Source organism: Carcharodon carcharias, chromosome 22, assembly GCF_017639515.1.
Source record: "Carcharodon carcharias isolate sCarCar2 chromosome 22, sCarCar2.pri, whole genome shotgun sequence".
Lineage (NCBI taxonomy): Eukaryota > Metazoa > Chordata > Chondrichthyes > Lamniformes > Lamnidae > Carcharodon > Carcharodon carcharias.
The window spans coordinates 31,975,992-31,990,875 of NC_054488.1; the positions used below are offsets into that span (position 1 = coordinate 31,975,992).

The 14,884-nt window shown below is 48.1% G+C and overlaps 1 protein-coding gene across 1 annotated transcript in view; it reads right to left on the reverse strand.

Annotated features, from left to right (window-relative positions):
• Positions 1-14,884, reverse strand: part of cfap52 (cilia and flagella associated protein 52) — an 89,172-nt gene that overhangs the window by 59,160 nt on the left and 15,128 nt on the right. The window contains exons 7-8 of the mRNA XM_041217060.1: positions 7,617-7,717; positions 2,858-3,028 (exon numbers count right to left, since the gene is read on the reverse strand). Coding sequence (XP_041072994.1) covers positions 2,858-3,028; positions 7,617-7,717 — 272 coding nt within the window. The remainder of the gene's footprint in view (positions 1-2,857; positions 3,029-7,616; positions 7,718-14,884) is intronic.

Here is a 14,884-nt window from a genome sequence, read left to right on the forward strand (position 1 = left end):
TGCCCACACAATGATGTACAAAGGCACATGACCCGGACCTAGGTTCAATGTGGTGTTGAGCAGAGATGTGTTAAGATTTAAACATGGACATAGCTCCTTGCCTGTACCCTTTACTGTATGTATGTATATAGCTTAAGTAGTTAATAAAGACTTGCTTTTAACATACAGAAGACTACAAAGGCTTCCTTAACAGACATGTTCTGTAACCAGCACCGTTATGAAATGGTGGGGTGGGGGGGGGGTTGAATTAATGTAGTACATTATACCGCTTCAAGCTCCTGTCTGAACGCATTGTCTTTCCTGATAGGTGAGGTTGATTTTCCTCACCACAATGCCAATGTGCACCAGTTTTCAGGGCATTAGTGTAAGGAAAAAGGGTAGAGACCTGTAACATCATGTTTCTGTCTTATTTCTCCATTACATGCATTTCTGGTGGGCAATGTGGAGGTAGTTCCTCTGTGACACAGTCAGAGATTCATCCTAATGTTTAAATCACACAGGAACATTGTTCTGATATCTCCTGTATCTCCTTCCTTCCTTAATGCTTGCCCTGTGTTATCCCTGTGTTTCCTACTGAGTTGTTTGAGGTAGATGTGTCTCTGCCCCATGTAGACCTTATCCCATCTCTCCATCTTGACGCCTACTGTACCATCGCAAATAGGGACCACTCTCATGAGACCCTCGAGTGCCCGCCGCTACACTACCTGTTCCTGATCTACAGGCTGCAGGAGCCTCCCCTGAGTGTGACTGCGCCATCTGCGGCTGAATACTATGCTAGGAGCTCCCCGGACTGCCATGCGTATGATGACTACGTCCTACACACACTATGCTGGGCGCAACTGGCAGTGGACAGACATGTCATCCCCGTCCCTGGGCTGGGACAAAGACAGTCTTTGGAAACCCAGCAATGTAAGCATTTCTTCTCTCCGCAATCCCACCTCTCTGGCCTAAACTTGCTTATGTCCTTCTGTAAGAGACTCTCTCCAAATTCGGGTCCAGAGGACACTTCCATGCCTCACTACACCTGCCCTAGTCATGTGATTGAGTGCAAACTTCCCCAGTCAAGCACTTGCCCTCCAGCCCCTTCCATTGCCTCTGTCTTGTCTTTCCCCCAGTTGAGCCCTTGGCCTCCAGCCCCGACACACCCCACGCCCCTACACTTGAGTCAAGCCCTTGTCCTGCAGCACATTCCAACCTACCCCCACCTTACTGCTGGTCTGCTATATAGAGACTTGCCTCTGTAACCCCCTTGAACATGGTGGTGTTACCTGCAAAGCCGATGGGAAGATTGAGGTGCATGATGCAAGGTAGGTGAACAAACTTCGAAGTCACGAATGCAGGTTGCCGGGTGCGCGTAGCTTATATGAGGTTGGGAATCACGCCAGTTTAATTAAATGCCAGCATGGCTTTTTGATCCAGCATTGGGGTGTGATTCACATAAGCTGCCTTGATAATGAGCATTCATGATATTCTAATATATTCAAATAGAATTCCCGACACGGTGGGATGGGAAAAGCACGCCGTGATTGCGGGTGGGAGCAGACGTTCACAATCTGTTTTTACGCTGATGAGAAATTGACTTATTCGTTCCCGATATATTTTCCCCTCACGCCCGCTATTACACGCCGTAGGAAGGACCGGAAAATCCATGCCTATCTTAAGCCTGCACTTGGGATTTCCTATATCTTCAGTTTTGTCTGCAACTTCTCAATTCGCTGCCACTTGACCTTTGGAAAAGTCAACAGATAGGTTAAAGCTTTCAAAATGTTGTCATTGGGGCGTGCCTCTTCATTGTTCTCACCCCTTTAAATTCTGCTTGCATGCAACTGTTCTCTCCCACAAGTAGTACATTCTTTATGAATTCTGTGGATATTAATTCGCCTCCTGACTCGCCAAAGCCTGTCCACTATTTACAAAGCTCAAGTCAGGAGTGTGATGGAATACTGTCTACTTGCCTGAATGTGTGCAGCTCCAACAACACTCAAGAAGCTCGACACCATCCAGGACAAAGCAGTCTACTTCATTGGCACCCAATCCACCACCTTTGACATCCGTTCCCTCCACCACTGACACAGTGGCAGCAGTGTGTACCATCTACAAGATGCACTGCAGCAACTCAATAAGGCTCCTTCGACAGCATCTTCCAAACCCACGACCTCTACCACCTAGAAGGACAAAGACAGCAGATGCATGGGAAGACCACCATCTGCAAATTCCCCTCCAAGCCACACACCATCCTGCCTTGGAACAATATTGCCGTTCCTTCACTGTTGCTGGGTCAAAATCCTGGAACTTGCTCCCTAACAGCACTGTGGCAATACCTACACAATATGGACTGCAGCGATTCAAGGAGATGGCTCGCCACCACCTTCTCAAGGGCAATTAGGGATGGCCTAGCCAGTGATGCCCACATCCCATGAAAGAATAAAAAAAATGAATTGCTTTGAGCTGCACTTTAATCTCTGCATGTGACACAAATGAGCCAATTCAGTAAATGCGACTGCTATTTGTACGATGCCATTCAGGTAGAATTGGATTCTATTGTTCAGATTTTAAACATGACTTTTGCCTGCAGAGGAAAGTTGTCTCCTTAGTCTGTAGTCCTGTTGTTTCTTAGAGATCGGTACTCTGCCATTGCATTTCTCTCTCCAGCAAAATAATTTAATTCTTATTTTGACATCTTTAAATTTCGGTAACATTGAATGAGCAATTGAATGAAGTCTGCAGGTATTTCCAAATAGCATTTTCCATAAGATTTCGAAAATAAAATATTTTGATAACCATTTTTTGTTTGGTAATATAGATAAATAACAAATTGGGTAAACGTCCACAAATATCACAAGTTCCACAAACTTACCAGGGAAATGCTACATCAAGAACAGCGTCACAGTGACATGTGGTGATCAGTTCCTCTTTGAACTCAGTGAAGTTAAATCGATATATCTGGGACGTAATGGTACCAACAAAGAACTGGTGTCCTTGACCACGAAGACTGATTGAAGTAACACCGCCATCCACCTGCACTTTTCTGGAATGAAAACAAAGATTTTCCCATTATGACATTAAAATAATTGGTTAAATGCACAAATTATAACTATGTACTGAATTAAATACACATTATTAGACAGAATATTGTGTACAGTGCATTACAAGTGATTTCATCCAGTTTCTTTGGTATTGATTGACCTAGATTTTGTGGTAATGACACTAAAGCTGTCAGCGTTCATTGTCATTGCTCCTCTGAAACTGACAGCAACTTTTGGACTCCACATGTGTGCAGTTAAATGTGGAATTCCAAAAAATTGTCAATGGTTCTATGCTTTCCCATGGGATGTGCTGTTGAAGTTGCACCCACTTCTCCCCGATCCCAGAGTGCAATCAAATAGAAATTATTGAACGTGCACTTTTATGCTATTAATCTCATTATAAAAATCCATGAAAAAGTCATACCGTGAAGAATGAGGAGTAACTGGGTTTTTAAATGCCAATTAAAATTACCTCATAATTACTAATATATACCTTCACTGGCCCTGAAAAACTAATATTTGTTGATTCTCCATTATAAAACAAATATATATATATATATATATATATTTATTAAAAGCTTATTTGCAATTTCAGTTTCTACCTTAGTCCCACAGGTATGTCCCAAACATTTATTTTGCTCTTTGTAAAGTTGTAATTTAATGTGAAAAATTCAGTGCATTTTACTTTCTAGTTGACTTGTTAATGTTGTAATCCTATCACAATGAAGTACATTCTCTAGTTATAAGTGTGAGCAGCTGTTACTAATTGGGGAAGGTTAAGGAATTATTCTTAAGTACATATAAAAACATGTTTCCATCTGTGTGGGGGGAAGAAAAAGGGAGTCTGTGCCTGTGTTTTCTGGGTTTTTTTTGAACAAGTCTATGTTCAGGAAAGGCTCTAGATTCCTCCTTTACTCAGTGAATGAGCAGTGATATATCACATTACTGTCTGTGAAAATACTTCAATACAATTGGCTACTTACTCCTCTAGATGATATCACTGTTGCTAGACACTTGGAGATCCTCTCAACTTGGCACCAAATTCAAACTGGTGTCAAAAAAGGGGAAATCCAGAGATCACTCGATCATTGTGGCTGGTTTTCTTCAAGGTCAGCAGTGAATGCTGTTGCTTCACTGCTGACCACAAAATTCAGGCCAAAATTAATTAAGGTTATTTCATCAATGCTAGTCAAACATGTCAATTATATTGAAAGAAGAGAAATGTTTCAGAGAGGCTGAAAATAAACAATTTGTGATAGAGCTTAAAATCTTTACATCCAATCTAAAAAGGTTAAGGTTGCAATACAAAGTAGACACTTATTGCTAAAGTTTGAAGTTTTAAAAACAAGTCTCTAAGGAAGCAACAAAAGTAATAATACACACCCTAGAGTGTCATTCAAATGTTCTGACCATCTTTAAAATTAACGGATGGAAAGTCATCGGCTGGGATTTTCCATTCCCAATTATGATTGTTCTCACGAGAGCGACGGAGATTGAGGGGTGACTTGATAGAAGGTTACAAAATTATGAGTGGCATGGTAGATAGTCAGAAGCTTTTTCCCAGGGTGGAAGAGTCAATTACTAGGGGACATAGATTTAAAGTGAGAGGAGAAAACTTTAGAGGAGATGTGCAGGGCAAGATTTTTGCACAGAGGGTAGTGAGTGTCTGGAATTTGCTGCCAGAGGAGGTGGTGGAAGCAGGTACGATAGTGGTGTTTAAGAGGCAGCTTGATAAATACATGAATAGGATGGGAATAGAGGGATACGGACCCCGGAAGTGCAAAATGATTTAGTTTGACGGGCAATATGATTGGCGCAGGCTTGGAGGGCCGAAGGGCCTGTTCCTGTGCTGTACTTTTCTTTGTTCTTTCTTTGTTCTTTGCGATGAGCATGTTCAGTGGTGAGATCGGAGAATCTCGCGAGAAGGCCCTAGTCACATTTCCCGGTGACATAAATCCAGGAAGCAATTATACCCTCCGCCCGTCAATGGCATGCTGCATTTCCCACCCTCAAACGTCAGGAACTTTATTTGAATTTATTTGCATCACATTACTGTGGCCACATGCCGGAATCAACACCCCCACGTCAAAGTAAAAGCCCACGTCTGTGAGATTTTATGATGGCATGATTTACACTGCCTTTAGAAGGCTTGGGCCTGGTGACCTGAACTTCAAGGGGAACTCAGAGGTGAATGCACACAACATTGCACAGCACTCCTGATGATCCCAATGCAAGGAAGTAGCTCTGCAGATTCGGGGCGGGGTCATAGGCAAATCGCCACCGTGGCTTCTTTGTGGCTGGGCAACAGTGCCGGGGGAAGGGAAACTCAGGGCAAGGGCGAGAGTGCAAGGGGAGAAGGAAGACTTGTGCCAGGGGAGAAGGAAACCTCTGGGCAGGGGGCACCAGTGCCGGGCAGAAGGGAAGCTTGGGACAAGGACAACAGTGCCGGCAGGAAGGGAACCTTGGGATAGGGGCTACAATGGAAGGGGTGGGGGTCATGGCAACACAGCCTGAAGTTTGAACACAAATGCATGCTGGTGGGAGGTGGGGTGGGGGGTGGGGTGGGGGGGGGAGAGCAGGGTGGGTGGGAATGGCCAGGCAAGTGCCAAAACATGTCAAATATTACCACTAATATGCAGTTGAGAGCGTTTAGCTTGAGCTAAATTGGCATGTTTGGAGTCAGGCTAGTCAAGGAACTGTGCCCTTTCAAGCAGCACTAATCCCTGACAGTGCCAATGATTGCTCCTCAACTGTTAACCCCTCATGCACACACTTCAAACTCGAATGAGTGCTATGGTCAGAAACATTGGGTGATTGGCCAAGCTTGATGGTCCTCTTGGGAAAAGTGGCCAGGAACATTAACAAAGGGGTCGCTTCTAATCCCCTGCTTATGTTTACGTTGACATTGAAATGTCTCCCTCATGGTCCAAGCAAAGCACAAAATCTTGAGTGCAGGTTAGGGAAATGCCTGCGCCTGAGCTGAGAGTTCAGGATGCAATCAAGAGTGGCTGAAGCTGTTGCCACTCACTCATGTGGTGTGGGGCGGTGCTGGGTGTGGACATGGTGAACAATCATGCGCAGTAAACCCTTGGCATCCATGTGGTGGCCTGGACTCTCTGGCATGCGTTAAGGGGCTGTGAGAGGAAGCCGCAGGTGATGACTTGACCAAGAGTGGTCCTTAGGAGAAAACTGCTGACCCTTGCGTCTCTCTCTTTGATACTGCAGTGAGGAGACTATCAGGAACATGGAGCCTGATGATCTCGTTGTCTGCTTGATTGCTTATACGCAGGAGGGAAGAAGAAGAAGAATGCAATGGAGGTACCTGGCTCGCCAGGGGAAGAGCAGAACCCTGAAGACCAAGGAACGATATGATCTCCTCCGCACATAGAGGACGAACCCCACAGAACCTTCATTCATACGCTCAGGGTCTACAGACAGCACATGTGCTAACTGTAGCTGAGTGAGAACTAGTGTTGCTGACGCCTACGCATGTCATGGGAACTGATCACACACATATGCCACCTTCTGCAGGATTTGGCACCACAGGGACTTGGAGGGCATCCATTGCCAGTGGCAGTTAGGTACCACCATGCTCAATTTCTACGGCAGTAGCTCCTTACAGGGCTCCACTGGGGATCTTTGCGGGATCTTGCAAGCCTCCACCCACAAATATATCCAGGATATCACAGATGTCCTTTTTGCCAAGGCACACACCTTTGTTAATTTCGACAGAGATCAGGCCAGCTGCAAAGAATATGGGGAGAACTCCACTTTTTGATGAAAATATGTTGATGGTCTTACCACTGAATGTGTAGGGAATCCAGATTTGGACCTAAATAATGCATCTTGTTAAAGCAAAGGTGCAAGCTTCATGAACAGAGCGAATTTTGGATTCTTTTGCAAATATGCAAGGCATTTACAGTTGTCAAAAAGAGTGTTAAACATAACTGCATTCAAATTTTGAAATACCTGTCTACGAATGGATAACTTCCAAGACAGTGCGTATATTCTAAAGAGGGCATGCAGTTAAGAGTCAATCATATTATCATGGGTCTCCAGTTAAATAAGGGCCACATCTTCTAAGGGCGGCAGGTTTCCTTCCCTAAAAGATATTAGTGAACCAGTTGTGATTTACAACAGTCCAATAGTTTCATGGTCACCATTTCCAAATTTACTTAATTAACTGGATTTGAATTCCCCTGCCATGATGCAATTTGAACACATGCCTCCAGGTTATTAGGTCAAGCCTTGGGATTTCTAGTCCGTAGCATAATCATTATATTATCCAATAAAAATCTGTTTACAAAAAAAAAGAATAATTGAGTGTCTAAGAGAATTCTAACATACATTAAAAGATAAATGTAATTCAACTCAACAAAGCAATGTCAGGTGACTTTGATCTGAACAATAAACCATTGTTTGTCTTTTTTTTAAAAAGTTGTGCTGTTTTTACAACAAAATACTGCTGTATTAAACTCTACATTTATCAATTTTGCAATTCCTCTATGAAGCAATACTTAGGTCATTACAAGTAGTAATTTATTAGCACACAAGGTTAAGAAAGAGACATTTAAATATATTCCAACATACTTGAGTGGCTTGAAGTTTGGTGCTTTGCACAGAGCTACAACACCATCTCCTGATCCAACAAGGATGTCCCCCGATTTTAGCTCTACTATTGCAGTGATTCCCTGAAGATGACATGTGAGATGGAGCATTCAAATTCTCAATTCACTTGAGTGATAATTCTTGTACAGTAAATGCCAACATTGAAGTGTGAAAAATACAAAACCAAAGCTCATAAGATATCAAAAATCTTCTAATAGCCTAGATAGCTTTATTAAGATGATTCCCCTCCTGTTTTTGATTCCTCCAGACTGTCCCTTACCTGAAGCAAATAGGTCCTAACCCTCTACCAATACCACTACCTCTCTGGCCAAATGAAAGGAGATTGCATTTCAAAACAAAGTGACAACTATTGTAAAATACTTACATCATTAATCAAATTCTATACAGTCTGACCAGAATAGCAGCACTGAAAGCGTTCCAGAAAAATGTTCCTCCTGTGCCTCTGTTGTGCTTGACAGTTGTTCCCACTGGTGTTACCAACTATCTTGTTATGACACAGTAGTTGGTAAAGGCTGAGTTGTTTAAATCCCAGAGGGAACCTTGAACAAATGTCATAACCTATATTTTCAATTGGTATGTTTGAGATGCAGCTCTGAATTTAGAAATAAGACCACCGAGCCTCAAGCGTTTTTTTTATATAAAACTAAATTAAACATTTATTAATTTAACAATAAATTAAACACACACGTGTCTACAAATTACTACCATAATAACTTTTTTTTAAAACCCCAAATTAATCATTCCCAGGTAAATCTTCACCAAGGCAACAGTAACCCATAGACTTTAAACAGACACCAGGCAAAGCACATTTGATCTTACAAATTCCAAAAGAAGTTTCTTGCAATTTGGTTCCTTTGCAGACAAAGTTGTAGGCTTATAGGCTGGTTAGATCGTGAATGCTTCTGCTTATACCTAGCTTTTCCTTTGAATGTAAATTTTCCATTGTATTACTAGGTTTTTAATTTGACCTCTCCTAACACTAATATGCTTTCATTCCACCAATTTAATAGTAGGTGAAGAGTGCACAGGCGGAAAAGGAAAGGGTGACCACCAGACAGAGTAGAAGCACTAAACTTTAGGAGGAGTCCCCTGGGCCCATCTCCCTCTCCAACAGATTTTCCGTTTTCAATATCACTGGGGAGATGGCTTCTCAGGGGAAAGCAGCAAGAGCCATATCTGTGGCACCACGAGTGAGCTCAGCTGCACGGGTATGGGGGAGAAAAAAAGAGTGGGAGAATAATAGTGGTAGAGGGTTCTATCCTAAAGAGAACAGATAGATGTTTCTGCAGCTGCAGACGACACCAGGATTGCCTCCCCGGTGCCAGGGTCAAAGGTGTCACTCCGTGGCTGCAGGACATTCTGAAAGGGGAGGGTGAACAGCCAGAGGTCATGGTACATATCGGTACCAACGACATAGGTAAAAAGAGGGACAAAGTCCAGAAAGCAGAACATAGGGAGCTGGGAAATAAATTAAAAAACAGATCTCAAAGGTAGTAATCTCAGGATTACTCCCAATGCCATGTGCTAGTGAGATCAGGAATAGGAGAAAAGATCAGTTGAATGCGCAGCTGGAGAGATGGTGTAGGAGGGAGGGATTTAGATTCCTGAGGCATTGGGACTAATTCTGGGGAAGATGGTACCTGTACAAGCTGGATGGGTTGCACCCCAGCAGGATCAGGACCAATATCCTCTAAGGGGTATTTGCTTGTAGTCTTGGGGGTGGGGGGAGGTTTAAACTAGAATGGCAAGGGGGTGGGAACCTGAGCCGGGAGACACAAGAAAGGGAAACAGATAGAAATGAAAGACAGAAAAGTAGAAAGCAAAAGTGGAAGGCAAGCTAGCAGAAAATAGGGCTATAGTACAAAAAAGATGTCTAAAAATGTTAAAAAGACAAGCCTAAAGGCACTGTATCTGAATGCACAGAGCATTCAAAATAAGGTAAACAAATTAACAGCACAAATAGATGTAAATGGTGATTGTGATTATGGATACATGGCTGCAGGGTGACCAAGTCTGGGAACTGAATATCCAAGGGTATTCGATATTTAGGAAGGACAGGTAAAAAGGAAAAGGAGGTGGGGTGGCATTGTTAGTTAAGGATGAAATCAATGCAATAGTGAGAAAGGATATTGTCTCAGAAAATCCAAATGTAGAATTGGAGCTAAGAAACAACAAAGGACGGAAACCATTAGTGGGATTGTCCATAAGCCTCCAAACAGTAGTGGTAAGGTAGGGAACAGCATTAAACAGGAAAACAGAGAGATTGGGCAAACCAAATTAGCAATAATTGTAAAGGAAATATAATTTTTTCCAAATATTACTGTGGGATACTTTAAAGCAGGCTTGTGGGGCTGTGTTTTGTGTGTGTGTGTGTCTAGTTTAACTAAACTACAGGCAGTCAGACTTTTGGGAAGTACTGTAAGGCTAAATTTAACTGTGCAACTGTATTAAATTAAAACATTTTAATTTATATCTTTAAAATCTCTAAAGGTGGTAGTGGCCTCTTTACTTCTCATAATAAATACAAATTGCAAAATTGTTGGGATTTGGTTAGCCTGGCAAATACCACCTGCCTGATCATATCATAATACTATGGCGGATGAATTCCTGCAGTGTGTACAAGATGGTTTTTAGACCAGTACGTCAAGAAACCAACTAGGGAACAGGCTATCCTAGATCTGCTATTGTGTATTGAGAAGGGGCTAATTAATAACTTAGTTGTGCACAGTCCTTTAGGGAACAGTGACCATAAAATTATCGAATTCTTCATTGAGATGGAAAGTGAAGTAGTCCAATGCAAAACTAGGCTCCTAAAACTAAACAAAGGAAACTACAAAGATATTAGGAATGAGTTGTCTATGATAGATGGGGGAACTTTATTAAAAGGCAAAGGATAGGCAATGGATAATATTTAAAGAAAGAATGCATGCATTGCAGCAGTTATACATTCCTCTCTGGTGCAAAAATACAACAGGAAAAGAGGCCCAACCATGGCTAACAAAATAAATTATGGATAATATTAGATCCAAAGAGGAGTCAAGTAAAGGTGCAAGAAAGAGTAGCAAGCCTGAGGATTGGGAGCAGTTTGGAATTCAGCAAAGGAAGACCATGGGATTGATTAAGAGGGGAAAAATAGAATATGAGAGTAAAATTGCAAGGGGCAAAAAGGCAGTCTATAAAACCTTCTGTAAGTATGTAAAAAGAAAAAGATTAGTGAAGAGAAATGTAGGTCCTTTACGATCTGAAATAGGAAAATTTATAACACAGAACAAGCAAATGGCAAAGAGCAATTAAACAACTAGTTTAGTTCTGTCTTCATGAAAGAAGACGGAAAAAACTTCCCAGAAATGATTGGGAACCAAGGCCAGGATTTTTCCTGTGGCGGGTAGAGAGCTGATCACCACCTGTGATCAGCTCTGTGCTGCCACTTTACGCGGGCAGGCCAATTAAGGCCCAACCAGCGTAAATTGCAGCTCCCGAGATCAGCAGGAAGGGGTGGGTGGTGGCAGGAGGCCAACAACCGCTGGGTCCAATGGCGACCTGGGAGCCTAATCAAAAACGGCCTAGGCAGCCATCCTGAGGCTGCCACTGATGTCGGACAGGAGCATGACAGATAATGTCCTCGGAGAGCAAGCCAGGCGGGAGGGCAGGTTGGTGGGGCAGTTGACCCCGAGGTTCTTGAATGAGTGCCTCACTGTCCTCTTCAAGGAGGTGGCAACACGTCGTGAGATCCTGGTGCCAAGGGATGGGAGGATGACCCCCCCACCCAGCATAACAAAACCTGCCTGGGAGGAGGCAGCAGAAAGATTCAGCACCCATAGTGTGGTGAGACGCACCTGGGTGTAGTGCCGCAAGCGGCTTAATGACCTCTTGTGATCAGGAAGGGTGAGTACAGTGTTGGCATGGGTCACTTAGCACAGCAGTTAGGTTGGTCCACACCCGCACCCCCCCACACCCACCCCCCCCGCCACCCCACACGCACCCCCCCCCCCCCACACACACCACCCCCCCCCACACACACACCACCCCCCCCCCACACACACACTCACCACCCCCCCCCACACACACACTCACCACCCCCCCCCACACACACACTCACCACCCCCCCCCCACACACACACACTCACCACCCCCCCCACACACACACTCACCACCCCCCCCACACACACACTCACCACCCCCCCCACACACACACTCACCACCCCCCCCACACACACACTCACCACCCCCCCCACACACACACTCACCACCCCCCCCACACACACACTCACCACCCCCCCCACACACACACTCACCACCCCCCCCACACACACACTCACCACCCCCCCCACACACACACTCACCACCCCCCCCACACACACACTCACCACCCCCCCCACACACACACTCACCACCCCCCCCACACACACACTCACCACCCCCCCCACACACACACTCACCACCCCCCCCACACACACACTCACCACCCCCCCCACACACACACTCACCACCCCCCCCCACACACACACTCACCACCCCCCCACACACACACACACCACCCCCCCCACACACACACACACCACCCCCCCCACACACACACACACCACCCCCCCCACACACACACACACCACCCCCCCCACACACACACACACCACCCCCCCCACACACACACACACCACCCCCCCCACACACACACACACCACCCCCCCCCACACACACACTCACCACCCCCCCCACACACACACTCACCACCACCCCCCACACACACACTCACCACCACCCCCCACACACACACTCACCACCACCCCCACACACACACTCACCACCCCCCCCACACACACACACTCACCACCCCCCCACACACACACACCACCCCCCCCCACACACACACCCCACCCCCCCCACACACACACACACACCACCCCCCCCCACACACACACACACACCACCCCCCCCCACACACACACACACACCACCCCCCCCACACACACACACACACCACCCCCCCTCACACACACACTCACCACCCCCCCCACACACACACTCACCACCCCCCCCACACACACACTCACCACCCCCCCCCACACACACACTCACCACCCCCCCCACACACACACTCACCACCCCCCCCCACACACACACTCACCACCCCCCCCACACACACACTCACCACCCCCCCCACACACACACTCACCACCCCCCCCACACACACACTCACCACCCCCCCCACACACACACTCACCACCCCCCCCACACACACACTCACCACCCCCCCCACACACACACTCACCACCCCCCCCCACACACACACTCACCACCCCCCCCACACACACACTCACCACCCCCCCCACACACACACTCACCACCCCCCCCACACACACACTCACCACCCCCCCCCACACACACACTCACCACCCCCCCCACACACACACTCACCACCCCCCCCACACACACACTCACCACCCCCCCCACACACACACTCACCACCCCCCCCCACACACACACTCACCACCCCCCCCACACACACACTCACCACCCCCCCCACACACACACTCACCACCCCCCCCACACACACACTCACCACCCCCCCCACACACACACTCACCACCCCCCCCACACACACACTCACCACCCCCCCCACACACACACTCACCACCCCCCCCACACACACACTCACCACCCCCCCCACACACACACTCACCACCCCCCCCACACACACACTCACCACCCCCCCCCACACACACACTCACCACCCCCCCCACACACACACTCACCACCCCCCCCACACACACACTCACCACCCCCCCCACACACACACTCACCACCGCCCCCACACACACACTCACCACCCCCCCCACACACACACTCACCACCCCCCCCACACACACACTCACCACCCCCCCCACACACACACTCACCACCCCCCCCACACACACACTCACCACCCCCCCCACACACACACTCACCACCCCCCCCCACACACACACTCACCACCCCCCCCACACACACACTCACCACCCCCCCCCACACACACACTCACCACCCCCCCCACACACACACTCACCACCCCCCCCCACACACACACTCACCACCCCCCCCACACACACACTCACCACCCCCCCCACACACACACTCACCACCCCCCCCCACACACACACTCACCACCCCCCCCCACACACACACTCACCACCCCCCCCACACACACACACACCACCCCCCCCACACACACACACACCACCCCCCCCCCCACACACACACACCACCCCCCCCCCACACACACACACCACCCCCCCACCACACACACACCACCACCCCCCCCCACACACACACACCACCCCCCCCCACACACACACACCACCCCCCCCCAACACACACACACCACCCCCCACCACACACACACCACCACCCCCCCCCACACACACACACCACCCCCCCCCACACACACACACCACCCCCCCCCACACACACACACCACCCCCCCCCACACACACACACCACCGCCCCCCACACACACACACCACCGCCCCCCACACACACACACCACCGCCCCCCACACACACACACACAGCACCCCCCCCCACACACACACCACCCCTCCACACACACACACCACCCTCCCCCACACACACACACCACCCCGCCACACACACACACCACCCCCCCCACACACACACACCACCCTCCCCCACACACACACACCACCCTCCCCCACACACACACACCACCCCCCCACACACACACACCACCCCCCCACACACACACACCACCCCCCCACACACACACACCACCCCCCCACACACACACACACCACCCCCCCCCCCCCCCCCCACACACACACACCACCCCCCCACACACACACACCACCCCCCCCCCCCCCCCCCCCCCACACACACACACACCCCCCTCCCCACCCACCCAAACTCAAAATTTTGTTTTTGTATTCATTCATTCATTCATTCATGGGATGTCGGCTCCGCTGGCTGGGCCAGCATTTATTGCCCATCCCTAGTTGCCCCTGAGAAGGTGGTCGTGAGCTGCCTTCTGAAACTGCTGCACGTGGTGCAGGTATACCCACAGTGCTGTTAGGGGGCAAGTTCCAGGATTTGGACCCAATGACAGTGAAGGAACAGCAAAACATTTCCAAGTTAGGATGGTGAGTGACTTGGAAGGGAACTTCCTGGTGGCGGTGTATGCATCTATCTGCTGCCCTTGTCCTTCTAGATGGTAGTGCTCATGGGTTTGGAAGGTCT